The sequence below is a fragment of the Oncorhynchus clarkii genome, chromosome 22 (assembly GCF_045791955.1).
Source record: "Oncorhynchus clarkii lewisi isolate Uvic-CL-2024 chromosome 22, UVic_Ocla_1.0, whole genome shotgun sequence".
Classification (NCBI taxonomy): domain Eukaryota; kingdom Metazoa; phylum Chordata; class Actinopteri; order Salmoniformes; family Salmonidae; genus Oncorhynchus; species Oncorhynchus clarkii.
This window is the reverse complement of record NC_092168.1, coordinates 28527982-28554403: the sequence shown is the minus strand read 5'-3', so window position 1 is coordinate 28554403 and position 26422 is coordinate 28527982. Positions and strand designations below refer to the sequence as shown.

General features: G+C 44.7%; 1 protein-coding gene and 1 pseudogene across 2 annotated transcripts; one reads left to right on the top strand and one right to left on the bottom strand.

Annotated features, from left to right (window-relative positions):
- The first annotated feature begins 214 nt into the window (after nucleotides 1-214).
- LOC139380111 (uncharacterized) lies at nucleotides 215-3970 on the top strand (annotated as a pseudogene).
- An 8519-nt stretch (nucleotides 3971-12489) lies between these two features.
- On the bottom strand, nucleotides 12490-26389 carry LOC139380738 (zinc finger protein 654-like). Of its 2 annotated transcripts, XM_071123720.1 has the most exons (13): nucleotides 26229-26389; nucleotides 25234-25379; nucleotides 25001-25082; nucleotides 24778-24913; nucleotides 24470-24672; nucleotides 24214-24350; nucleotides 20551-20692; nucleotides 20167-20448; nucleotides 18701-19912; nucleotides 17822-18591; nucleotides 17212-17619; nucleotides 13884-14836; nucleotides 12490-13243 (listed from the first exon to the last, which is right to left on the bottom strand). In XM_071123720.1, the coding sequence occupies exons 1-13, from the start codon at nucleotides 26349-26351 to the stop codon at nucleotides 13239-13241; spliced, it is 4599 nt and encodes a 1532-aa protein (XP_070979821.1). In that variant the 5' UTR covers nucleotides 26352-26389; the 3' UTR covers nucleotides 12490-13238. The 2 variants fall into 2 exon arrangements, with proteins under 2 accessions (XP_070979821.1, XP_070979820.1); XM_071123719.1 differs by lacking the exon at nucleotides 12490-13243 and having other exon boundaries at nucleotides 13876-14836.
- Between the last annotated feature and the right edge of the window lie 33 nt (nucleotides 26390-26422).

Sequence of the window (26422 nt, the reverse complement as noted above, 5' to 3'; positions counted from 1 at the left end):
ATCTAGTCTCCCTCTAGTTTTAATCATGGAACAGACCTATCTGGACTTGCTGCTGTTGGAATACCAGCTGTAATATCAGTGTCATAAGACCTGGGGAAGAAGTGGCTGGCTGGAATGTTGGAGTTTGCTACATGAGAGACAGGCTGGTTTTGTTTCAGCATCCCCAGCAGCTGTGTGTGTGGGTGTGTGTGCCCATCTCTTGTCACCACAGCCCATGCAGACCGTGGACCAGTGTTACCTGATAGCCCCAGACCAGCCAGCACCTGGCCTCTCTGCCCGGCTCCAATATGTGTATGTGAGTTATAGGCTCACGTGTAACCATTCATGTCCATAAAATACATTCATATCGACTAGAGAGTAAGAAATACATATTATATTTCATAGCTGCACTGTAGAGAAATATGAATGAAACATTTGTCCATTTCTCCAACCATTTGCCCTTACACATTCCTGTAGTATCGGTGTCTGGTGAGTAGCATCCATTCAAACAGGAGATGATTGACTCTTTTTAACTGTATCCCCCAGTGGAAGCCTTTTGTGCATTCTCCTCAGAGTTTAAGTGTGAGAGGGATGCGTTAGCGGACGTGATAGAAGAGCTCAAGCGGAGCGATGTGTTTGGATGTCAGTGGAGGGGACTGAGCATTTGCAGAAACAGCTTCACAGGAGCACAGCTGGTTGGCTGGCTGCAGGAAGATAGGGGCATGGGTAAGTCCTGCTGCAGTCATGGAAAGAAAATGAGTAAACAGAAATTCCTAGATTCTCCACACAGATTCTAATTATATTCTATAATTCTTACTCCATGGTTCAAATTCTCAGACTCAGACTTGACAGAGAGAACTAAGGTGTGTGAGACTGGGCAGGTGTTACTGGACAAGCATGGCCAAGGCAGGGGTTTGGAATGAGTGACAGGCTGGACAGGCTGATGGAACATGACCCTCACTCAGCCCTGAATGCAGGACAGACTGTTGCATGCTCCCCTTCACAGGGTAGGTAGGACTCCCTCTTGAGAGTCTGGTTGTCCTCAAGGTTTCTTCCTACTAGGGAGATTTTCCTTGGCACTGCCACTTGTGCTTGCTCTTAGGTTGTTTAGGCCCTTTCACTTGGAGCTTCTCTTTTTCTAGTTATACACACAAGTGTGTGTGTCTCTGGCATTGAATGAGTCTGGCATTTCTGCATGCCTCTTCTTGTCTTGCATTAGAAAATAACTTCTGGAACAAACTGTCTTTCCTAGTTAGGACATGTGCTCATTATCTTTTTTTTATGATTAATGATAGAAATACAATTCCATACACACAAAAAGCTTATTTCTGTCAAATGTTGTGCACAAATCGTTTACATCCCTGTTAGTGAACATGTATCCTTTGCAAAGATAATTCATCCACCTGACAGGTCTGGCATATCAAGAAGCTGATAAAACAGTATGATCATCACACATTTGCACCTTGAGCTGGGGACAATAAAAGGCTATTCTAAAATATGCCGTTTTGTCACACAAAACAATGCCACAGATGTCTCAAGTGTTGATGGAGTGTGCAATTGGCATGCCGAATGCAGAACTGTTGCCAGAGAATTGAATGTTCATTTCTCTACCACAAGCCGCTTCCAACGTAATTTCAGAGAATTTGGAAGTACGTCCAACTGCCTCACAACCGCAGACCACGTGCAGGCGTCCTGTGGGAGAGCGGTTTGTCAACTTTGTGAACAGAGTGCCCCATGGTGGGGGTGGGGTTACGGTATTTTATTGATGGCAATTTGAATGCACAGAGATACCTTGACGAGATTCTGGAGGCTCATTGTCGTGCCATTCATCTGCCGCCGGTGTCAATGGTGTATTATAGGCGAAGTCAGGTGCAGGAGAGCAGAGTACAATGAACAGGCACACTTTTATTATAGTTCCAAAAACGAGAGCACTACATAAATCAAACGCGCCCAAAAAAGGGAACAAAAAAGTAAAGAGTGTAAATTAACACCACATAACATGAAACAATTACACACAAAACATGATGGGAAACAGAGGGTTAAATACAAGTAGAATGATTGGGGAAATGAAAACCAGGTGTGTATGGAACAAGACAAAACAAATGGATATATGAAAAATGGAGCGCCGATGGCTAGAAAGCGGTGACGTCGATCGCCGAACGCCGCCCGAACAAGGAGAGGAGCCGACTTCGGAGGAAGTCGTGACAGCCGGCACCTCATATTTCAGCATGATAATGCACGGCCCCATGTCGCAAGGCTCTGTACACAATTCCTGGAAGCTGAAAATGTCCCAGTTCTTTCATGGCCTGCATACTCACCAGGCATGTCACCCATTGAGCAGGTTTGGGATGCTCTGGATTGACGCGTACAACAGCGTGTACCAGTTCCCGCCAACATCCAGGAACTTTGCACAGCCATTGAAATTGAGTGGGACAATATTCAACAGGCCACAATCAACAGCCTGATCAACTCTATGAGGCAAATGGTGGTCACATGAGGCAAATGGTGGTCACACCAGATACTGACTGGACTTCTGATCCACGCCCATATCTGTGACCAACATGTGTATATCTGTATTCCCAGTCATGTGAAATCCATAGATTAGGGCCTAATGAATATGTAAATTGACTGATTTCCTTATATGAACTGTAACTCAACAAAATCTTTGAAGTTGTTGCATGATGCATTTCTATTTTTATTCAATATAGATATGTCTCTTCTTTCTCTCTCTCAACTGCTGAGTTGTCTGCCATTCTGAGGGATAAGTTCCTGAAGTTTTCAAAGTGTCTCTCTGCTGACGGAAAGTTAAGAGGCACACTGAACAAACTGAACCCTCCAGTACAACACATTTATTATGAGATGACAGTGTTTGAGTGCTACTGTGATCTGGCTGTTCAGCTACAGAGAGTAGAGCTGCTATCTCTGACCAGAGAGGAGAAACTAGCCTTCTTCATCAACACCTACAATGCTCTGGTCATCCTCCGGCTGGGAGCCCCAACCAACACGTGGCAGAGATCCAGGGTAAGAGAACCATCTAGGATTGTGTGAAAGACAACAAATAATACTCTGTTCAGCAATGACATTTATTTGTTCCTGTGTGTTGTTTGCAGTTCTTTATCTACGTGAGCTGCCTGATCGGGGGGAGAGGTGTTCACGCTGCAGGACATAGAGAACGGAGTTTTGAGGGGGAACAGAAATGGCGTCGCACGGCTTCTCAGGCCCTTCTCTAAGACTGACCCTCGCTTACAGGTACACTACTCATCTGGACAGAATAAACTGCTCAACTCATTATCATTCCTCTGGCTACATTTATTTCTCTGATTTACTGGTGAAATGTGTTTTTCTAGGAACAATCTGTGGCATTAGTTGCGTTGGTGATTGTGGTTGTTCTCTGCTTGTCCACTAGGTGGCTCTCCCAGACACTGAGCCTATAATCCATCTGGCTCTGGATTGTGAAGCTAAAGACTGTCCACCCATCAAAACATAGACTCCACAGGTAACACACGGGGGTTTTACACTGCAAATACTGTAAATGTAGTGGCACAGATTAATTTGTTTTAAAGACCAGGGTCAGTATTTTCTGAGAATGGAGTTGTGTGAGTAAAGCCACATGGTGTCCTCTATGACAAATCAGGACATCGATAGTCAGCTGTGCATGGCGGCCGAAGCCTTCCTGGAGATCGATGACGTCTATGTGTTAGATTCTGGGAAGTGAGAGGTTAGTCTCAGACAGTCTCAAGTGGTACAAGGCAGACTTCGGAGACACGGATGAGAAGGCACCTCAACACTGACCTTTCACCTTTAACTGGACAGTCTCTTATCTCCTGTCCTAACCCAGCCTTGCCCCGTCTCTCCTTCAGCTGTTGAAATGGATCCTGGAGCACATGGGGAGTCTTCCAAGTGGTCCAGCCTTCAGAGTGTCCTCTCCTGGGAAGATCAAAGTCACCTACTGTACCTGTCCTAAAACTGGAGCACCAACAGCTTTCACTAAGGCATAGCAACAAGCCATAGAAACACACAGAAACACAGAAAAACACAAAGTTAAGCCTGCAGCCTATCCTCAGTAAAGAGGTCTGTGTGTCTAGCCCTAATCCTTTCTTCCTGTTTCTCCCCCTCTGCACTTCTACACTATGTGAACCTACAGTGCATTCTGAAAGTATTCAGACCCCTTGACTTTTTCCACATTTTGTTACGTTACAGCCTTACTCTAAAATTAATTTATAAACATTTTGTGCCTCATAATGAACACATAATACCCCATACTGACAAAGCTAAAACAGGTTTTACAAAGTTATAAGAATATCACATTTACATAAGTATTCAGACCCTTTACTCAGTACTTTGTTGACGCACCTTTGGCAGCGAATACAGCCTTGAGTATTCCTTGGTATAACTCTACAAGCTTGGGAGTTTCTCCCATTCTTCTCTCCAGATCCTCTCAAACTCTGTTAGGGTGGATGGGGAATGTCACTGCACAGCTATTAACAAGTCTCTCCAATGTTGTGACGTGACTACCATTAAATGTGATGACGGCTATTTTATCAAATCAATTAACTATGTTTAATTATTATGTGATTAAATTTATCATGTAACAATTAACTCATTAGTACTTGGGACACCACGGAAAAAGTTTGTTTAATGAGTTACCGTTTCCTGAATTAACTCAAGAATATATCGTTTTTATACCAGTCATCCATTAATCATTATTACCTCATATCAGTCTCATTCTGAAAGTTGTTGACTTCATAAATGTGCACGAACCCTAGTCTAAATGGTGATTCAGCGATGCACAAATTGGCTTAATTATTTATTTACTAACTAAATAATCACACAGAAATACATAAACACACAGCATAGGTTGAATTGATTACTAACATAATGCAATGAAAAATCCCTAGTGGACTAACCCGATATGATGGCTTGTTACACAATGAAAGGGGTGGGGAGAGAAAGAGCGGGAGAGACAAAGAGAGTGGGCTGGTACATACATGTGGAAGCTATGCTCATGAAAAATGAATACTTTGCACATGAACGACTGCTCATTCGAAAAGAAATGCAACACATATATTTACACGGGTATTTCTTTGTCATCTCTCCGTTGAAACCACTCGTCCGTCTTTGGCGAGTAGTTTGATTTAAGTCTCTGGTTGTTCACCAGAGGTCACAATGTCCTCAGTTGTAGTAGGCTATTTTGTCTCCGAGTGTTCGTTAGACTGAATACATCAGAGGTACTCAAGCGGTGGTCTTGGTTGAGTTTACTAGACTAAAGTACTTAAACAGCTGCAGACTGAATGATCCGATGCAGTCTTTATCTTCTTCACTCGACAGTTTGAGTATTACCGTTTTCTGGTCTGTTAGTTTTAAACCATTTCAGAGTATTCAGCTCGCGCTGCAAGTATACCAGTCTTGTAGTTTTAAACCATTTTAACATGTAGCCACCGCTCTACACTTTCTGGTCTGGTATGGTAATTCCTCGGCGAGTCCTTATAAGCACTCGCCTTGGAGGGCGGTTCCCATCACGTTGCCAAAATGTCTATACCCGCGTGGTCACTGATACAGTGCCTTGCGAAAGTATTCGGCCCCCTTGAACTTTGCGACCTTTTGCCACATTTCAGGCTTTAAACATAAAGATATAAAACTGTATTTTTTTGTGAAGAATCAACAACAAGTGGGACACAATCATGAAATGGAACGACATTTATTGGATATTTCAAACTTTTTTAACAAATCAAAAACTGAAAAATTGGGCGTGCAAAATTATTCAGCCCCCTTAAGTTAATACTTTGTAGCGCCACCTTTTGCTGCGATTACAGCTGTAAGTCGCTTGGGGTATGTCTCTATCAGTTTTGCACATCGAGAGACTGACATTTTTTCCCATTCCTCCTTGCAAAACAGCTCGAGCTCAGTGAGGTTGGATGGAGAGCATTTGTGAACAGCAGTTTTCAGTTCTTTCCACAGATTCTCGATTGGATTCAGGTCTGGACTTTGACTTGGCCATTCTAACACTGGATATGTTTATTTTTGAACCATTCCATTGTAGATTTTGCTTTATGTTTTGGATCATTGTCTTGTTGGAAGACAAATCTCCGTCCCAGTCTCAGGTCTTTTGCAGGTTTTCTTCCTGAATGGTCCTGTATTTGGCTCCATCCATCTTCCCATCAATTTTAACCATCTTCCCTGTCCCTGCTGAAGAAAAGCAGGCCCAAACCATGATGCTGCCACCACCATGTTTGACAGTGGGGATGGTGTGTTCAGCTGTGTTGCTTTTACGCCAAACATAACGTTTTGCATTGTTGCCAAAAAGTTCCATTTTGGTTTCATCTGACCAGAGCACTTTCTTCCACATGTTTGGTGTGTCTCCCAGGTGGCTTGTGGCAAACTTTAAACAACACTTTTTATGGATATCTTTAAGAAATGGCTTTCTTCTTGCCACTCTTCCATAAAGGCCAGATTTGTGCAATATACGACTGATTGTTGTCCTATGGACAGAGTCTCCCACCTCAGCTGTAGATCTCTGCAGTTCATCCAGAGTGATCATGGGCCTCTTGGCTGCATCTCTGATCAGTCTTCTCCTTGTATGAGCTGAAAGTTTAGAGGGACGGCCAGGTCTTGGTAGATTTGCAGTGGTCTGATACTCAATAATATTATCGCTTGCACAGTGCTCCTTGGGATGTTTAAAGCTTGGGAAATCTTTATGTATCCAAATCCGGCTTTAAACTTCTTCACAACAGTATCTCGGACCTGCCTGGTGTGTTCCTTGTTCTTCATGATGCTCTCTGCGCTTTTAACGGACCTCTGAGACTATCACAGTGCAGGTGCATTTATACGGAGACTTGATTACACACAGGTGGATTGTATTTATCATCATTAGTCATTTAGGTCAACATTGGATCATTCAGAGATCCTCACTGAACTTCTGGAGAGAGTTTGCTGCACTGAAAGTAAAGGGGCTGAATAATTTTGCACGCCCAATTTTTCAGTTTTTGATTTGTTAAATTTTTTTAAATATCCAATAAATGTCGTTCCACTTCATGATTGTGTCCCACTTGTTGTTGATTCTTCACAAAAAAATACAGTTTTATATCTTTATGTTTGAAGCCTGAAATGTGGCAAAAGGTCGCAAAGTTCAAGGGGGCCGAATACTTTCGCAAGGCACTGTATATCTGTACAAATATCTTAGCTAAAATCACATTTAATCTTCTCACAAATAGTTTCATATTTATTCATATAAGTTTTACAACATTTAAATGTAAATCTGATAACTGGGACGTATATTTTCAGAGTTACAGTTAGTTACCGTCCTTAATGATATCAGAAAACAAACTTTTGACAGGATGTATTGTTTGGATCTCAACCAACCATTCCAGACGTTTGTATTTGAAAACTAATGTTCCAATGCCAAATCCTTCTACACACATCAGATTCTGTTGTTCAGTACTGCAGGTCCAGAGAGAGTTTACGACTGGTTGTTAAAGTCATAAGACTGGCCCACTTCCCCCCTTCTTATCTGGTGGGTGAGAGGGGGGGAGTCTCTATGATCCTCAACCAGGAAGGAAAGTCATGACACCAGAGATGTTCGATCGGTTCAAGTCCAGGCTCTGGCTGAGCCACTCAAGGACATTCAGAGACTTTTCCCAAAGCCACTCCTGTGTTGTCTTGGCTGTGTGCTTGTGGGTTGTTGTCCTGTTGGATGGTAAACCTTCGCCCCAGTCTGAGGTCCTGAGCACTCTGGCGCAGGTTTTCATCAAGAATCTCTCTGTGCGTTGCCTTGATCCTGACTAGTCCCCCAGTCCCTGCCACTGAAAAACATCCCTACAGCATGATGCTGCCACCACCATGCTTCACCGTAGAGAGGATTCCAGGTTTCCTCCAGACGTGACGCTTGGCATTCGGGCCAAAGAGTTCAATCTTGGTTTCATCAGACCAGAGAATCTTGTTTCTCATGGTCTGAGAGTCCTTTAGGTGCCTTTTGGTAAACTCCAAGCGGGCTGTCATGTGCCTTTAACTGAGGAGTGGCTTCCGCCTGGCCACTCTACCTAAAAGGCTTGATTGGTGGAGTACTGCAGATATGGTTTACCTTCTGGAAGTTTCTCCCATCTCCACAGAGGAACTCTGGAGCTCTGTCAGCGCCACCGGAGGAGAAGGTGCCGGAGAGGTCTTCTAGTGAGGCTTCGGATGCATGCACACCACCCACAGCTTCCGAGTATATTACTCGCTAATGTCCGATCCCTAGTTAACAAAGTCAACAAAATTAGGGCAAGAGTTGCTTTCCAAAGAGATATCCGGGATTGTAACATACTCTGTTTTACAGAAACATGGCTAGCTTGGGACATGCTGTGGGAGTCAGTACAGCCAACAGAATTTTTAGTGCATCGCACCGACAGGAATAAACATCTCTCCGGTAAGAAGAAGGGAGGGGGTGTATGTTTAATGATTACCGACTCATGGTGTAATTGTAACAACACACAGGAATTCAAGTCTTTTTGTTCACCTGACCTAGAATTCCTCACAATCAAATGCCGACCGTATTATCTCCCAAGAGAACTCTCCTCCGTTATTGTCACAGTCGTGTATATCCCCCCGCAAGTGGATACCAAGACAGCCATCAAGGAACTTCACTGGACTTTAGCAAACTGGAAACCACATATCCTGAGGCTGCATTTATTGTAGATGGGGATTTTAACAAAGCTAATTTGAGAACAAGGCTACCTAAATTCTATCAGCATATCGACTGCAGTACATGAGCGAGTAACACGCTTGACCATTGCTACTCTAATTTCCGCAATGAATACAAGGCCCTCCACCGCCTTCCTTTTGGCAAATCTGACCGTGACCATGAAACTTAAATAGGAAGCGCCCGTGCTTAGGTCTATCCAACGCTGGTCTGACCAATTGGATTCCATGCTTCATGATTGCCTCGATCACATGGACTGGGATATGTTCCAGGTAGCCCCAGATAACAACATTGACGTATACGCTGACTCGGTGAGTGAGTTTATAAGGAGTATAGGAGATGTTGTACCCACTGTGACCATTAAAACCTTCCCTAACCAGAAACCGTGGATTGATGGCAGCATTCACACAAACTGAACACTGCATTTAATCATGGCAAGTCAACTGGAAATATGGTTGAATACAAACAGTGTAGTTATTCCCTCCGTAAGGCAATCAAACAAGCAAAGTGTCAGTATAGAGACAAAGTGGAGTCGCAATTCCATGACTCAAACATGAGACGTATGTGGCAGGGTCTACAGACAATCACGGATTACAAAAAGAAAAACAGCCCCGTCGCAGACATCAACGTCTTGCTTTCAGACAAATTAAACAACTTTTTTGCCCGCTTTGAGGTCAATACAGTGCCACCGACGCGAACTTCTACCAAAGACTGTGGGCACTCCTTCTTCGTGGCCGACGTGAGTAAAACATTTAAACGTATTAACCCTCGCAAGGCTGCCGGCCCAGACAGCATCCCTAACCGCTTCCTCAGAGCATGGGCAAACCAGGTGGTGAAGGTAGGAAACAACATCTCCACTCCGCTGATCCTCAACACTGGAGCCCCACAAGGGTGTGTTTTCAGCCCCCTCCTGTAATCCTTGTTCACCCACGACTGCAGGGCCATGCACGCCTCCAACTCAATCATCAAGTTTGCAGACGACACAACAGTGGTAGGATTGATTACCAACAACGATGAGACAGCCTACAGGGAGGAGGTGAGTGCCCTCCGAGTGTGGTGTCAGGAAAATAACCTCTCACTCAATGTCAGCAAAACAAAATAGATGATCGTGGACTTCAGGCAACAGCCCCTTATCCACATTGACGGGACAACAGTGGAGAAGGTGGAAAGTTTTAAGTTCCTCTGTGAACATATCAACAACAAACTAAAATGGTCCACACACACAGACAGTGTGGTGAAGAAGGCGCAACAGAGCCTCTTCAACCTCAGGAGGCAAAAACAATTTGGCTTGTCACTGAAAACCCTCACAAACTTTTCCAGATGCGCAATCGAGAGGATCCTGTTGGGCTGTATCACCGACTGGTACGGCAACTGCTCCGCCCACAACCGCAGGGCTCTCCAGAGGTTGGTGCGGTCTGCACAATGCATCACCAGGGGCAGACTACCTGCCCTCTAGGACACCTACAACACCCGATGTCACAGGAAGGCAAAAAAGTTCATCAAGGACAATTACCACCCAAGCAACTGCCTGTTCAACCTGTTTCCATTCAGAAGGTGAGGTCAGTACAGGTGCATCAAAGCTGAGACAAAGAGATTGAAAAACATCTATCTCAAGGCCTTCAGAATGTTAAACAGCCATCACTAGCACAGAGAGACGGCTGCCTACCTACAGACCTAATATCATTGGCCACTTTAATAAATGGAACACTTGTCACTTTAATGAAGCCACTTTAAGAATGTTTACATATCTCGCATTACATCTCATATGTATATACTGTACTATCTATTGCGTCTTAGACGCTCTGTTACTGTTCACTCATATAATTGTATATTTATATATTCTTATCCTATTCCTTTACTAGACTGTGTGTATTAGGTTTTGTTGTGGAATTGTTAGATATTAGGTTTTGTTGTGGAATTGTTAGATATTACCTGTTAGATACTGCTGCACTGTCGGATCTAGAAGCATAAGCATAAGCATTTCACTAGATGTGTATGTGACCAATAAAATTTGATTTGATTTTAATTCTTTGACCTCGTGGCTTGGTTTTTACTCTGACATGCCATGTCAAATCATGTCCAATCAAATTAATTTACCACTGGTGGGCTTCAATCAAGCTGTAGAAACATCATAAGAATGATCAATGGATACAGGATGCACCTGAGCTCAATTTCGAGTCTCATAGCAAAGGGTCTAAATACTTATGTAAAGAAGGTATTCCTGTTTTTAATTTTAATACATTTGCAAAAATGTCTAAGAACCTGTTTTCGCTTTGTCATTATGTGGTATTATGTGTAGATTGATGAGGGTTTAGAATAAGGCTGAAACATAACAAAATACAGAAAAAGTGAGTCTGAATCCTAATGCACTGCATACCTTTATCCTGGTTTTACTTCATCTTAATGGGTCACCCATTTGAAAGTGCTAATGTTGCATTTTAGCATGCACCTATTTATTATAAATAAATGTTAGTATTGATGATAAATATATTTCTTGATACTGTAGCTGATAGGAAGGCTTGAATAATTCAATGTGTGTCTATGATCCAATTGAACACTTACTGGACACAATTGTACTTTTTCTAACAAGAGAAAAAAATGGACCATATCTATAAAAAGATGTGTTTAGTAAAACTTTTGTCCCAAATGGTTTTATGCACACCAGATGTAGCTGATTTCTGTGTAGCCAGGTACCAGATCACTGTCAGTACACTGCTCTCTAGAAAGAGCTCGGTACTGTGTAGCAGCAGTGTCTCTTCAAGCCCATCTGTTTCGAGAACTCTCCCACGGTACAACAACAGAGTGGTATGTCTCCCTTGCTTCACACAATGCACTTGTTTTTATCTCTGGTCAGCTGCACAATGATGCAATGGGAGGAGGGCTTCCTGTGTGAGCAAAATCTGGAGAACATGATATCACTTGAACATGTACTGTCTGTACTATTCACAGACCTGTAGAGAGTACTGTACTATTTGTATGTCAAATGCTGATGTAGCGTAAACATTTGCTCCATCTCCCATGTTTGGCTTTGTTTGTTGGGTTTCTGTCTGTGAGAGACTTGCTGTACCTCTAGTGAAACAGTCTTTAGTTTAGTGAGAGGAATAACTCAACTGGTCAAAGCCAACCCTAGATACTGTTTATAATTATTACTAGGCGTTAGTACTTTTAGTGTCTCATTCACTCACTGAAATACATGTTACAATGACTGGAATGTGTTAGTTTGTTTGATGCATGTATTACTGTATGCTCTGATCATGAAGCCTGTAGTTAGGGTATGATAGCACCCAGTTCTCTAGCCAATTGGTTTCTAACCCTGAGAGAATTTCTGACCCTGGCCACATCTATAGCTAGCTCTCCTATTCCAACTACTCCTAACCACAGGGCCTGTTGTGGCACAGCTACTAGTACTCCATACTGCTAGCTTTTGTTCTAGCCCTGCCATATCTGTTGGAGCTTCTTAACAAGACCTTGATTACAGGAGCAGTAATGGACACTGCTTTAGTGGCGTTTCATGTATCTGCAATGAGCTTGACCTCTGGAGCAATCCCTAAAAGGAGAGCTCAGTATACTCTCACTACTCCACTTCCCTAAACTCAACTCATTGGTCTTTACACTTGTCAGAAAAAAAATATGATGCAAACCTGTAGAGATCAACACTGTCATGGCTTTTGCCTGGATCGAACTATGACCAAAAACTAAAGCAATCATTTTAAGATAAATTATGCAATTTGTAATCTGAAATAAGTAATTTCTTATAGTTCACTGTTTGTTATTCTCTCCCTTATTGACCCAGATAGTATTAACTTGTTAGTAAATAACCAGCAGTTAACCACTTCTTTGGTTCATACTGTAAATTGTTTATTGAAAACAAGTCATACATTTTTCTTTAAGAAAAATAGAGTTGAATTGAGAAGGATATTTACATTAAGTACAAACCTAATAAATATATCAACATTCGTACATATAAATAAACGACGAATGCAGGTAAGTGCACATCGTTTATCACATTATGGGTTCTTCAGTGATTTTTATTCTCAAATTCATTTTGATGCTCTTTTACAAAATATTTGTCATCAAATGCATAGATTACCAATTTCTAATACATTGTGAAACCATCTCTTTTGTCATTAGAAAAAGTCTGTTAAAATACTGAACAAAAATGTATGCCAAACAGAACATAATTAGAAGTACTTTTGAAACACTATTAGTAACCTAGAGTGATTCTTCATACTATGATTTTAAAGCAAATAAGACTTGTTGAAACAAAGTCGTGTCAATGACTGAAATGCAATACTGTTCGGTCTAGACCTATGTACAGTGTATTGTGGTAATAACACCTACTCCAGAGTTGTGTTGTATTTTTAGTGACCAGTATTATAGTGTGCCATGACACTGGCCCTACAGCTCTCAGAGCCGACTGGGTGCTAACAGTGCCTGTGTTAGGCCCAGTTCAGAGAGTACAGATAGACAAGTCTCCACCTGTTTTCTGAGAGGAGCATCCTGGAGTGTCGTGTGGTCTCTGTAGTGCTCGAACACCAACAAAACATTTTTCTGAACATCATTTCACTCCCATTCCTCTTTACCACTAACCTGGAAAGGAAAATATTTAAATAAATATTTGCATAAACAAATAGTTGCTTTACAAACTAAATGTGTCGCATCACTATGCAAATTATATTTATATAAGCAGCTGCTACAAATAAGCGGAAATGTTTGTTAACCAAGTTGATGCCTTTTCAAAACTCTCCCTTTCAATATTCTGTTGTAAGAATTTAGATTTCATGTGCAAAACCGTGATGCAGTGGTAACACTCCCTGGCACATGCAACACATGTTCAAGCTCACACCAGAGACCAGGGTTCAATCCCTGCATCCACCCTTCACACTTTCTCCACTTGCCTGTCTCCCCACCTAATTCCCTTCATTTCCCTCCACCTAATTCCCTTCATTTCCCTCCACCTAATTCCCTTCATTTCCCTCCACCTAATTCCCTTCATTTCCCTCCACCTAATTCCCTTCATTTCCCTCCACCTAATTCCCTTCATTTCCCTCCACCTAATTCCCTTCATTTCCCTCCACCTAATTCCCTTCATTTCCCTCCACCTAATTCCCTTCATTTCCCTCCACCTAATTCCCTTCATTTCTGAGTAAAGCTTTAACATACCAACAAAAAAATATATAAATATTTTTATTTCTCCACAAATTCTGTGAATAAGATGTGTGCTACTTACTGTCATCATCAGAGTCAAAGTTGAAGAGGGAGGAGCAGGTGTTTTGGGAGAGGTGTCTCTTCAGTTCCTCTGGACTAGGGAAAGAGGAGAAACACTTGGAGCAGCGCTGTCTTTGAGGGGGGCCATCATCCTCTACCTCCTTCTCAGCCGCCACCTCCTTCTGCAACGCATTCTTCCTCCCCACCACGTGCCTCTTTACTGTAGCCTTATTATTCTTGCCAGCCCCACAGGAAGTGACCTCGTTGGGTTTCCTGCGCTTCCGCATGCTGAGGGCTGCCTCGGTCAGGTATGTAGAGGGGGGCGGGCGGATTAGGGGGGCTTTGGCCAGGGGTAAGTAGGAAGGATCCTCTGGTTTGAAGGTCTTATGTTCCGCAATAACTGGTTCCCCTCCGCAAGGCATCACCTGAGCCAAAGTGACGATATTGTCCACATCCCTCATGGTCGTTGACTCAGTGAGGTTTTGGACGAGACTGGGATAGGGTTGTGTGGGGAAGGTGGTAGTGGTGGCAGGGACATATGTCTCAGGAGCTTGGTCTTTCTTGTCCTCTCCATCATGGCCGTTGATTAGTTTGTGTGTGCAGTCACTGGGAGGTCTGGTGACAGCACCAGTGCCTGGAGTCGCCACAGGGCCGTCATTGTTTTTACTGTTGAGGTTTGATTCCAGAGTCTGCCCCTCTTTGGTAGCGCTCTGCTCCTCTGTCGGCTCATCTTTAGGCTGGCCCTGAGTGTAGTGCCTCCACTCGTGGTCATGGAGAGAGGGGAGGCGTGAGAAGATCAGCCTACAGCCGGAGTACCCACAGAGGGCCTGGAGAGGCCGGTGGGTCTCCATGTGCTCCCAGAGCAGGTGGGTTCTGGAAAAGCGTCGGCCACAGTTCTGATGGAGACACACCTGTTTTAGAGGATCATCATGGATCTTCATGTGGTCTAGGAAGTGCTGGTAGTTCCACAGGTACCTGGAACAAAAAAAGATATGGACATAAGCAACAACATTTTCACCAGGCCTTAACCCATAAGACTCTAAGCTCTGTCTAAACTGAGCAGGGGGTGGGGTGGGTACTACTTGGCTATATGTAATTGTTTAAAGTAGGTCAAACCAAGGATAATTTTGCTATCTGATTTAGAATTGTAAGACTCCTTGAAGTATCCCCACAACAATGTTTTTTCATTATTTTATGCAAATGTTTTTGGTTATACTGCTATTATCCCATACAAACGCATTGAATAACAGATGCACTACATGGAACAACAGTCGTTCCCCCCCACCCCAAACAAAAAAAATCTAAACAAATTTGACTGGTATCGGGGGACCTTCAGATGAGTCTTGTGAGGCCTGTGGGTGTCCGAGATCAAAACAACCGACATGTACAGTACCAGTCAAAAGTTTGGACACACCTACTCATTCAAGGTTCTATTTATTTTGACTGTTTTCTACATTGTAGATTAATAGTGAAGACATTAAAACTATGAAATAACACATATGGAATCAAATATTTTGTTATTCTTCAAAGTAGCCACCCTTTGCACACTCTTGGCATGCTCTCAACCAGCTTCATGAGGAATGCTTAGCCAACATTCTTGAAGGAGTTCCCACGAATGCTGATCACTTGTTGGCTGCTTTTCCTTCACTCTGCAGTCCAACTCATCTCAATTGGGTTGAGGTCAGGTGATTGAGGAGCCCAGGTCATCTGATGCAGCACTCCATCACTCTCCTTGAAGCTCCCGAGTGGCGCAGCGGTCTAAGGCACTGCATCTCAGTGCTAGAGGTGTCACTACAGACCCTGGTTCGATCCCGGGCTCTATCACATCCGGCTGTCATTGGGAGTCCCATACGGCGCCGCACAATTGGCCCAGCATTGTCCTGTTTAGGGTTTGGCAGTCATTGTAAATAAGAATTTGTTCTTAACGGACTTGCCTGGTTAAATACCCCCACACCACCTCCTCCATGCTTCACAGTGGGAACCACACATGCGGAGATCATCCGTTCACCTACACTGTGTCTCAAAGACATGGAGGTTGGAACTAAAAATCTCTAATTTGGACTCCAGACCAAAGGACAGATTTCCACTGCTTGTGTTTCTTGGCGCAAGCAAGTCTCTTCTTATTGTTGCGGTTTCTTTGCAGCAATTCAACCATGAAGGCCTAATTCGTACAGTCGCCTCTAAACAGTTGATGTCGAGATCTGTTACTTGAACTCTGCCAAGCATTTATTTGGACTGCAATCTCAGGTAAAAGAGTGAAAATAGGTCTTCTCCTCTGTAGCAGAGGTAACTCTGGGTATTCCTTTCCTGCGGTGGTCCTCACGAGAGCCAGTTTCATGAATTGTCGTTTTGCTTTGCTTATTTTAGCTGTTCTTGCCATAATATGGACTTGATCTTTTACGAAATAGGGCTGGCTATCTTCTGTATACCACCCATTCCTTGTCACAAGACAACTGATTGGCTCAAACGCATTGAGGAAAGAAATTCCACAAATGAACTTTTAACAAGGCACATCTGTTAATTGAAATGCATTCCAGGTGACTACCTCATGAAGCTGGTTAAGAGAATGCCAAGAGTGTGCAAAGCTGTCATCAAGGCAAAGGGTGGCTACTTTTTTTGGTTACTACATGATTCCATGTGTTATTTCATAGTTTCGATGTCTTCACTATTATTCTACAATGTAGAAAATAGTAAACAATTAAGAAAAACTGGTGTGTCCAAACTTTTGACTGGTACTGTACGTGTTCGTGAAAGTCTCACCTTTACACAGAGGGGTCGTATTAGTGTGTAGCCCAAACTGTTCGGACGCTACAGACAGAAGTTGGCAGAATGGCTGTACCGACTTCAGACGAGTCCCAAGACGCTTGTGGGGGTCGTAAAGCAAAACACCTTAGTGAGAGTCTCATCATAGAGGGGTCATTATAGTTTGTAGGCCAAACCGTTCAGACGCTACAGATAATTTTGTGAGAAGACCTATTTTCGGGTTGTCTCATGGTCTGACAAACACAGCACTAGCCCTATCACCTTCCTCCACAGATGCAGAAGTGTTATATAGGAGGTTGCGGTGGCTTGAGACGCAGAAATCTGGGGATTTTGATATTATGCTAATTAGATTTCCGCAGGGGCACGGACATCGACCATAGGGGGTTATTTAATTTACCGGCTAAACCATCTATGGGCTAGTTCCCAGGACACAGATGAAGCCTAATACTGGAGAGCAGTAAAAATGGGGTGTTCTCACTAGCTTCTGCAAGTCGTGTCTCAGGCCTAGCATGATGAAGACCTCATGGTTGAAATGTTGCTGTGATAAAAATCATTTGACAGTAGTGTAGAGAGTCTCACTCTTTTACCTGTTACAGTAAATGCACTTCATGTGAGGATCAGAGCGCCTGGATTTGGGAATAGGCGTTTCCTTCCACCCGTGCACTGTCACATTATGGCTCTTCACCCTCTGTTTCCAGGAGGCCTCGCCCTTAGGGCTCAGCTCTTTGGTAGCGCCATGCTCCAGCTCATCTTTAGACTGGGGCTGGGTGTAGTGTCTCCACTCGTGGCCGTGGAGAGAGGGGAGGGTAAAGAAGATTTCCCTACAGCCGGAGTACCCACAGGGGGCGCGGAGTGGCCGGTGGGTGTCCATGTGGTCTTTGAGCTCCTGGGAGGTCTTGAAGCACTGGCCACAGCTCATGTGGAGGCACGCCTGTTTCAGAGGAGCATCATGGAGCTTCATGTGGTCTCTGTAGTGCTCGAACACCAGCAGGTGCCTGGGGCACAACAAAAAATATGGAGACAAAATTACACCATTGTATGGTAAGAACCCCCGCCCCCACCGAGATCAGTTGCAGCCCACCTTAGAGTTATTATTGGTTCCAATTAACAATTTTGGTCTAGGTGGGGCCTACATGTTGTTCAGAGTGCCTTCGCACCTGACCTGGAAAATAATCTGTGGGGAAAGACCCTTCTTACCTCTGGCAGATCTGGCACTTCCCCTTCCCCCACTGGAAGGTCTTCTCCAGGACAGCTGCGTCCTCCATGTGGTACTTGACTGCGTGTCTCAGCAGCGATGGGCCTATCTTCATAAAGATGCTGTCACAGCCCTCCGCAGGACACAGGTGGTACTGCTTCTGCTTCCCCTCCTCCTCTTCTCCTTCACACTCATTCTTCTCTCCTCCCTCAGTCTCCTCCCCAGGCACCACCTCTTTCACAATCACCACCTTATCCTTCACAGTCACCTGTTCATCCTTCACTTCCACTGACACCTGGTTGTCCGTGTTCGTTTTCCACTTCTGGGTCTTTCTGATCAGGTTTCTCAGGTTCTGAATGATTCTACTCTGCTTGCTGACCACTGGCTTGGCTTTAACACGTTTGGGTTTGGGAGGCTGATCCATCGGAGCAGGGGGCTCTGTCACATTCTCAGTGGGCTTAGTCTCGTTCTCCGAAGCTTGATTAACGTTCTCCGACAGTTTTGCATCTCCATTGACAGCAGGTTTGATCTTACTATTGAGCGTGGTGGTTCTCAGTTCCTCTACGTGCTCTAGAACGTGTTCCTTGGCACGGTTGTACCGTTGGAAGTGTTTGCCACAGAAGACGCAGCTGAGCCTGGTCTTCCTCAGCTTCAGGTGGGCCAGGGTGTGTCTCACCACGTTGCCTCCCTTGAAGAGCTTTTGGCAGTGGTTGCAGTGGAAGCGCAGGTGTTTGGAGCGGACAGGAGCCTTGCCTGGCTTTGTGTCTTCACCCTGGAGTTGGAGAAACAAGCTGTTAACAGGTGATATTCATAGGACAGTTGCAGTAGATTATCATCAATTATTAATTTCTCAAAACAACATTGCCTCAGATAACACTAACCTGAGTGTTTGAGTCCGGTCCCGCCTCCAACGCTGTGACATCACTACCTTCCGTCAAAGGTTGTAATTCCTTAGCATCTGTCCCTTTAGAGGATTTGGCATAGATGTGGAACAGTGTTAGTGGACACTCCTCCATGTCCAAGGCTGGGCCGTCCAGCTCTGGGTCGGTCTGCTCACTGGGACCTTCGAAAACCTTCACTTCTGAAGGCTCAGCAACAGAAGGCTCTACAACAGAAAGCTCTACTACTGAAGGTTTTAAGTCTAAAGGATTTATGTCTGAAGGCTCTACTTCTGAAAGCTCTATTTCTGTCTCTGGTTCATACTCAAACGGTCTCTCACCATGTAGGCCATTAGGCAGTCCCATGTTGACATAGTTCTCTGCGTCACTGTGCTGCAGTGCAACACTAGTACTGGGTTCTACACAATTCTGTACCACCTCCTGGTCCACAGGCACTTCATTTTCAGGGAAGGACAGCTCCATGCCACGTATAGTCCTGGGGTAAGGTCTCTTACCTTCCCTTCCCTGCCTCCTCGCTTTTTTACCCTCGTCCCCTTCGCCTCGCTTTCTTCTCCCCTTTCCCCTCTCCCATCTCTCACTCTTACATTCTCCTCTTTCCCATTTCTCTCTTTTACCCTCCCTTCCCTTCCCTCTCGCCCTTTTTCTCCCCGGGGACACATTCTCTGTCTGTCTGGTCATCTCCAGGAGCAGCCATCTTGGTTTCCTGCCGCGTCGCTTCATGATCTTGTTCTTCACGTGTCTGGCCAGGTATTCCCTCTGCCGATTGGCCGGTAGCTTGGTGGAGCTTCCAGAACTGGGATTGTGTCTGAGGGAGTACTTAATGTCTGGGTCATCAGCATAGTCAACATCAGACCTACACCTTCTCTTCCTCCTCACTAGGAAGTCATCTGTCTGTGACTCAGGAGGATCCCCATACTCTCCCTCCTCATGCTCCTGCCCTGCAGTCTCAGAGTTCTCCAGTGCTGTGTTAGTGTGTGGTTGGAGGTGGGAGGTGTCTGTGTGTATCCTGCATGTCTCCTCCTCCATCCAGTAACTTGGTATCCACTCCTCCTCTACCTGCTCCAAATCCTCTTCCTCCTTCACCTCATTGAGAGCCTCCCTCATGGCTTTGTCAGTCATAAGCTCCAAACAGTGGGTTCTCAGGGTCAGGAGGTTCCAGAACTCTGGGTCGAAGAACAGCCCTTCCTTCAGCACCTGGACCAGGGATAGGCACAGTTTCAGTTAAAGACATAACATTATTAATAGATGCATCCTCAATGAGGAAATTCAAAGCCAAGTCAAAATACAGGACAACAGTCTATCGTTATGTCATTTCGACAAGAGAGAAAAGTATTTTTTATGACAGAGTATATGTTTCAATAATCTACTGTATTTTCTAGATGCCGTATTTAGCAATTGAGCAAAATTCTTTGGCATCATATTTCCGAGCTACCCGGTGTGCCTCTGACCTGTAAGATATAGAAGCGTATGTTGGTTTTGACAGGAGTGTGGAGGGGGTGTGGCTCCTCGTCTGGATGTGTGTAGAGCAGATACACGGTCTTGTAGGCCTCCACACTGCGCTCCAGACAGAACACCAGCAGGGCACAGAGGCGGCACACCTCCAGGTCGCGGGGGAGCAGGAAGGCGATGGTCTTACACAACAGGCTGCGAGTCACAGGGTCAGACTGGTGGTCTGTCTGCAATGCTGCAGTACACAGCTCCACACATAGCGGCACTCCCTCACTACCCATCTGGCAAAGAAATGAGAACAATGTGTTACATTGAATTGTGTAAATGACAGAACAAAGTTTCTAAATCAAGGTAAACTTGATGGTGGTTGGCTATACACCCACCTCTGCTGTGATGACTTTGATGAAGGGGAAGATGGCTCTGGCGTTGATGGCGGAGAGCATCAGCTGGTGACACTCAGACAGGAAGCCCTGCTTAGTGGGATGGGCCCTGAGGTGCAGTCTGCTCCACAGGAACACCAGATCCCTGTATCAACGCAACATTATATTATGTTACAATACTGTGTCATCATGGATCCCTGTTTAAAGTGGTGAGCTCTGACCAGATTTAGCACATGTAGTATATATATATATATATATCACAGTGTTAATGACCAGATGTAACATACAGTGGGGCAAAAAAGTATTTAGTCAGCCACCAATTGTGCAAGTTCTCCCACTTAAAAAGGAGAGAGGCCTGTAATTTTCATCATAGGTACACTTCAACTATGACAGACGAAATGAGAAAAAAAATAATGAATTTGCAAATTATGGTGAAAAGTAAGTATTTGGTCCCCTACAAACAAGCAAGATTTCTGGCTCTCACAGACCTGTAACAACTTCTTTAAGAGGCTCCTCTGTCCTCCACTCGTTACCTGTATTAATGGCACCTGTTTGAACTTGTTATCAGTATAAAAGACACCTGTCCACAACCTCAAACAGTCACACTCCAAACTCCACTATGGTCAAGACCAAAGAGCTGTCAAAGGACACCAGAAACAAAATTGTAGAGCTGCACCAGGCTGGGAAGACTGAATCTGCAATAGGTAAGCAGCTTGGTTTGAAGAAATCAACAGTGGGAGCAATTATTAGGAAATGGAAGACATACAAGACCACTGATAATCTCCCTAGATCTGGGGCTCCACGCAAGATCTCACCTCGTGGGGTCAAAATGATCACAAGAACGGTGAGCAAAAATCCCAGAACCACACGGGGGAACCTAGTGAATGACCTGCAGAGAGCTGGGACCAAAGTAACAAAGCCTACAATCAGTAACACACTACGCCACCAGGGACTCAAATCCTGCAGTGCCAGACGTATCCCCCTGCTTAAGCCAGTACATGTCCAGGCCCGTCTGAAGTTTGCTAGAGAGCATTTGGGTGATCCAGAAGAAGATTGGGAGAATGTCATATGGTCAGATGAAACCAAAATATAACTTTTTGGTAAAAACTCAACTCGTCGTGTTTGGAGGAAGAAGACGGATGAGTACAACCCCAAGAACACCATCCCAACAGTGAAGCATGGAGGTGGAATCATCATTCTTTGGGGATGCTTTTCTGCAAAGGGGACAGGACGACTGCACCGTATTGAGGGGAGGATGGATCGGGCCATGTATCGCGAGCCAACAACCTCCTTCCCCCAGTAAGAGCATTGAAGATGGGTCGTGGCTGGGTCTTCCAGCATGACAACGACCCAAAACACACAGCCAGGGCAACTAAGGAGTGGCTCCGTAAGAAGCATCTCAAAGTCCTAGAGTGGCCTAGCCAGTCTACGGACCTGAACCCAATAGAACATCTATGGAGGGAGCTGAAAGTCTGCATTGCCCAGCGACAGCCCCGAAACCTGAAGGATCTGGAGAAGGTCTGTATGGAGGAGTGGGCCAAAATCCCTGCTGCAGTGTGTGCAAACCTGGTCAAGAACTACAGGAAACGTATGACCTCTGTAATTGCAAACAAAGGTTTCTGTACCAAATATTAAGTTCTGCTTTTTTGATGTATCAAATACTTATGTCATGCAATAAAATGCAAAATAACTACTTAAAAATCATACGTGATTTTCTGGATGTTTGTTTTAGATTCCGTCTCTCACAGTTGAAGTGTACCTATGATAAAAAATACAGACCTCTACATGCTTTGTAAATAGGAAAACCTGCAAAATTGGCAGTGTATCAAATACTTGTTCTCCCCACTGTATATCAGTGTTAATGACCAGATGTCTTTCATGTAGTATTTATATCACAGTGTTAATGACCAGACAACAAAATCACACAAATTATCAATGGAAATCAAATTTATCAACCCATGGAGGTCTGGATTTGGAGTCACACTCTAAATTAAAGTGGAAAACCACACTACAGGCTGATCCAACGTTGATGTAATGTCCTTAAAACAAGTCAAAATGAGGCTCAGCAGTGTGTGTGGCCTCCACGTGCCTGTATGACCCTACAACGCCTGGGCATGCTCCTGATGAGGTGGCGGATGGTCTCCTGAGGGATCTCCTCCCAGACCTGGACTAAAGCATCCGCCAACTCCTGGACAGTCTGTGGTGCAACTTGGCGTTGGTGGATGGAGCGAGACATGATGTCCCAGATGTGCTCAATTGGATTCAGGTCTGGGGAACGGGCGGGCCAGTCCATAGCATCAATGCCTTCCTCTTGCAGGAACTGCTGACACACTCCAGCCACATGAGGTCTAGCATTGTCTTGCATTAGGAGGAACCCAGGGCCAACCGCACCAGCATATGGTCTCACAAGGGGTCTTAGGATCTCATCTCGGTATCTAATGGCAGTCAGGCTACCTCTGGCGAGCACATCGAGGGCTGTGCGGCCCCCCAAAGAAATGCCACCCCACACCATGACTGACCCACCGCCAAATCGGTCATGCTGGAGGATGTTGCAGGCAGCAGAACGTTCTCCACAGCGTCTCCAGACTGTCACGTGTGCTCAGTGTGAACCTGCTTTCATCTGTGAAGAGCACAGGGCGCCAGCGGCGAATTTGCCAATCTTGGTGTTCTCTGGCAAATGCCAAACGTCCTGCACGGTGTTGGGCTGTTAGCACAACCCCCACCTGGGGACGTCGGGCCCTCATACCACCCTCATGGAGTCTGTTTCTGCCCGTTTGAGCAGACACGCACATTTGTGGCCTGCTGGAGGTCATTTTGTCACAAAGGCGGAGGTAGCGGTCCTGCTGCTGGGTTGTTGCCCTCCTACGGCCTCCTCCACATCTCCTGATGTACTGGCCTGTCTCCTGGTAGCGCCTCCATGCTCTGGACACTACGCTGACAGACACAGCAAACCTTCTTGCCACAGCTCGCATTGATGTGCCATCCTGGATGAGCTGCACTACCTGAGCCACTTGTGTGGGTTGTAGACTCCGTCTCATGCTACCACTAGAGTGAAAGCACCGCCAGCATTCAAAAGTGACCAAAAAAATCAGCCAGGAAGCATAGGAACTGAGAAGTGGTCTGTGGTTATCACCTGCAGAACCACTCCTTTATTGGGGGTGTCTTGCTAATTGCCTATAATTTCCACCTGTTGTCTATTCCATTTGCACAACAGCATGTGAAATTTATTGTCAATCAGTGTTGCTTCCTAAGTAGACAGTTTTGATTCCACAGAAGTGTGATTGACTTGGAGTTACATTGTGTTGTTTAAGTGTTCCCTTTATTTTTTTGAGCAGTATGTATGTATGTATGTATGTATGTATATATATATATATATATATATATATATCACAGTGTTAATGACCAGATGTAGTACATGGTGTTAATGACCAGATGTAGTACATGGTGTTAATGACCAGATGTAGTACATGGTGTTAATGACCAGATGTAGTACATGGTGTTAATGACCAGATGTAGTACATGGTGTTAATGACCAGATGTAGTACATGGTGTTAATGACCAGATGTAGTACATATATATATCAAAGTGTTAATGACCAGATGTAGTACATATATATCACAGTGTTACTGACCAGATGTAGTACATATATATCACAGTGTTACTGACCAGATGTAGTACATGTCTCCGTTGTTGAGCTGTTGACTGAGGAAGGCTTTGCAAAGAGAGAGCAGCAGCTCTTCTTTCTCCTGGCTCTCTGCGTTACAGATTATCTCTACTGCGTCTCTGCCATCTATCTCAGCCACCTGAGGGAGGAAACACAACCATGAATCCTCTCCGATTATGTTTATTGTCTTTCAGTCCACTCTGATTAGAGTCTGTCTGAAGATACCGAGTGAAAGGTAGTTCTAGGTAGTGACTGTACCTCCTTGAGCAGGTGTTCATGCAGCGAGGCCTTGTACAGGCAGGTGAGGTAGGCCTGGTGGAAGAACAGGTGCCTCCCCACTTCTGGGTGCTCCAGACAACTCTTAGCCAGGGCCATGGCCTCCTGCACGCGCTCACAGGCCTGCAGGTATCGCACACGCAGCTCAAAGAACACTGGCTTCTCCGAGCTCAGATACTTCTCCACTGTACCGGGGAGAGCGAGGGAAAGTGAGAGCAGAGAGTGAGGAGACGAGAGAGAATAAGAAATGCATAGAGAACTAACAAGCTAAAAAAAAGTAGTGAAGGTACCTTCTGTCTGTGTGAGGACTGTGTCTTTCAGGATGGCCTGCAGAGTGGGTCTCTCCCAGGGGCCGCCATCTTTGATCACCTGCCTCACTTGTAGCAGGTAGACGTTCCTGTGTCTCAGCAGGCGGCGGTGGCAGGCCTACAGAGGAGGAGATGTTAACACACCACATGATCAGCATGGTTTCACTCTGTATGAACAAATATGCTACATCACGGTTGGCCTCACCTGAAAAGAGGCTAGTATGTCCTTCAAGGGGGCCTCCTGGCACTCCTCTTTACCGAAGAACAGCATCAGCTCAAAGAAGCTCCTGAAAACGTGACATATGCATTGGGCCAGTTCAGCTCGATTTTAGAGACGAGTCATGAAGGATTGTACAATGTAGAAAATACATATCCAAGTCAACACAGCACAGTTTGAGTCTGCATGAAAGTGTAAGAACCATATAAATAAGTGCTTACAAGGCCAGACTGCTGAGAGCGTAACTGACATGCTGACAGTCATCGGGGTAGGCAGCAGTGGCTCTGGTGAAGCAGGTAAGAGCTGTCCGCAGCACCTTCAGCTGGGGCAGCGGCACCTGCCATCTCTCTGTATGCTCCTCCACCAGCTAGACAGGGAGAAATTCCTGTCCAGATTATTTTTGATGTGGTTCCTGAATACTGATATGATCAACCTTTTTCCCGGTGCGGCATTGTAGAGATCGGCGCAGACCTGTGTGGCTGCTGGCTAGCTATCTGAATTTGAAGCCAAATGTCACAGGAACGCTTCGGTGAAGTGTCGTGGAACGTTATATGGTAGCTAACTGGAATTGGGGTTCATTGCTTGTCGCTAATTAGATAGTTGCAGATTTCAACCGGTCCTCCTGAGTGCCAAACACAACTTGCTAACTAGTTAGCTCTCTTTGCAAACAAGTATACGTTATTATATTCAATGCGACAGCTTCACTAGCTAGCCTATCATTAGCCAACTGGCTAAATGTAAACACTGGTTTAGCATGCTAGCGAGGAAAAACGTTTAGAGCCTGTTATAATTTATTCCAGTTTGTTATCTAGTAGACACAATCGGTGGACTAAGGTTACTTCACACTAATAGGCAAACAGTTTTGCATTTGCATGCTAGCTAGTAATTCTAGTTAACTATAGTAGCTTGCAACTTCACATTGAAATAGGAACGTTAGCAAGCTAAAGTTAGCTAGTTAAGTTAGCTAAATAAAATACTAACTCTAGGCCGGCGTGGGTTGACTGAATTTGTTATTAATGCTAGCTAGTATATGTATATTTTAGCTATTAAGTTAGATAATTACTTTAGCTACTGACGTTAGTTAGCTGGGCTACTTTACCTTGCTTTGTACTGATGAGCAACTGGCTAACTAGCTAGCTAACGTTAGCTTGGCGGAAGCACACTAGTCCTTGCCTCTCTCCCAGATAAAACCAGAAATTGCCTTGGTTTAGCTTACCTTACAAAACTCGAAGCAATATTCTTTGCTTTGTACTGAACAGTTGTCGTTAGAGTATATGTACAAAGTCTCCAGTTTCAATTCTAGTCTGTCTGTTTCCAAATCACTTTCCTCCTCCGCCATACTGGCTTGTTCACCTTGCGCCTATCAAAGAGCCAACTAGCGGGTACATTGATTTACTACAACAACTCATA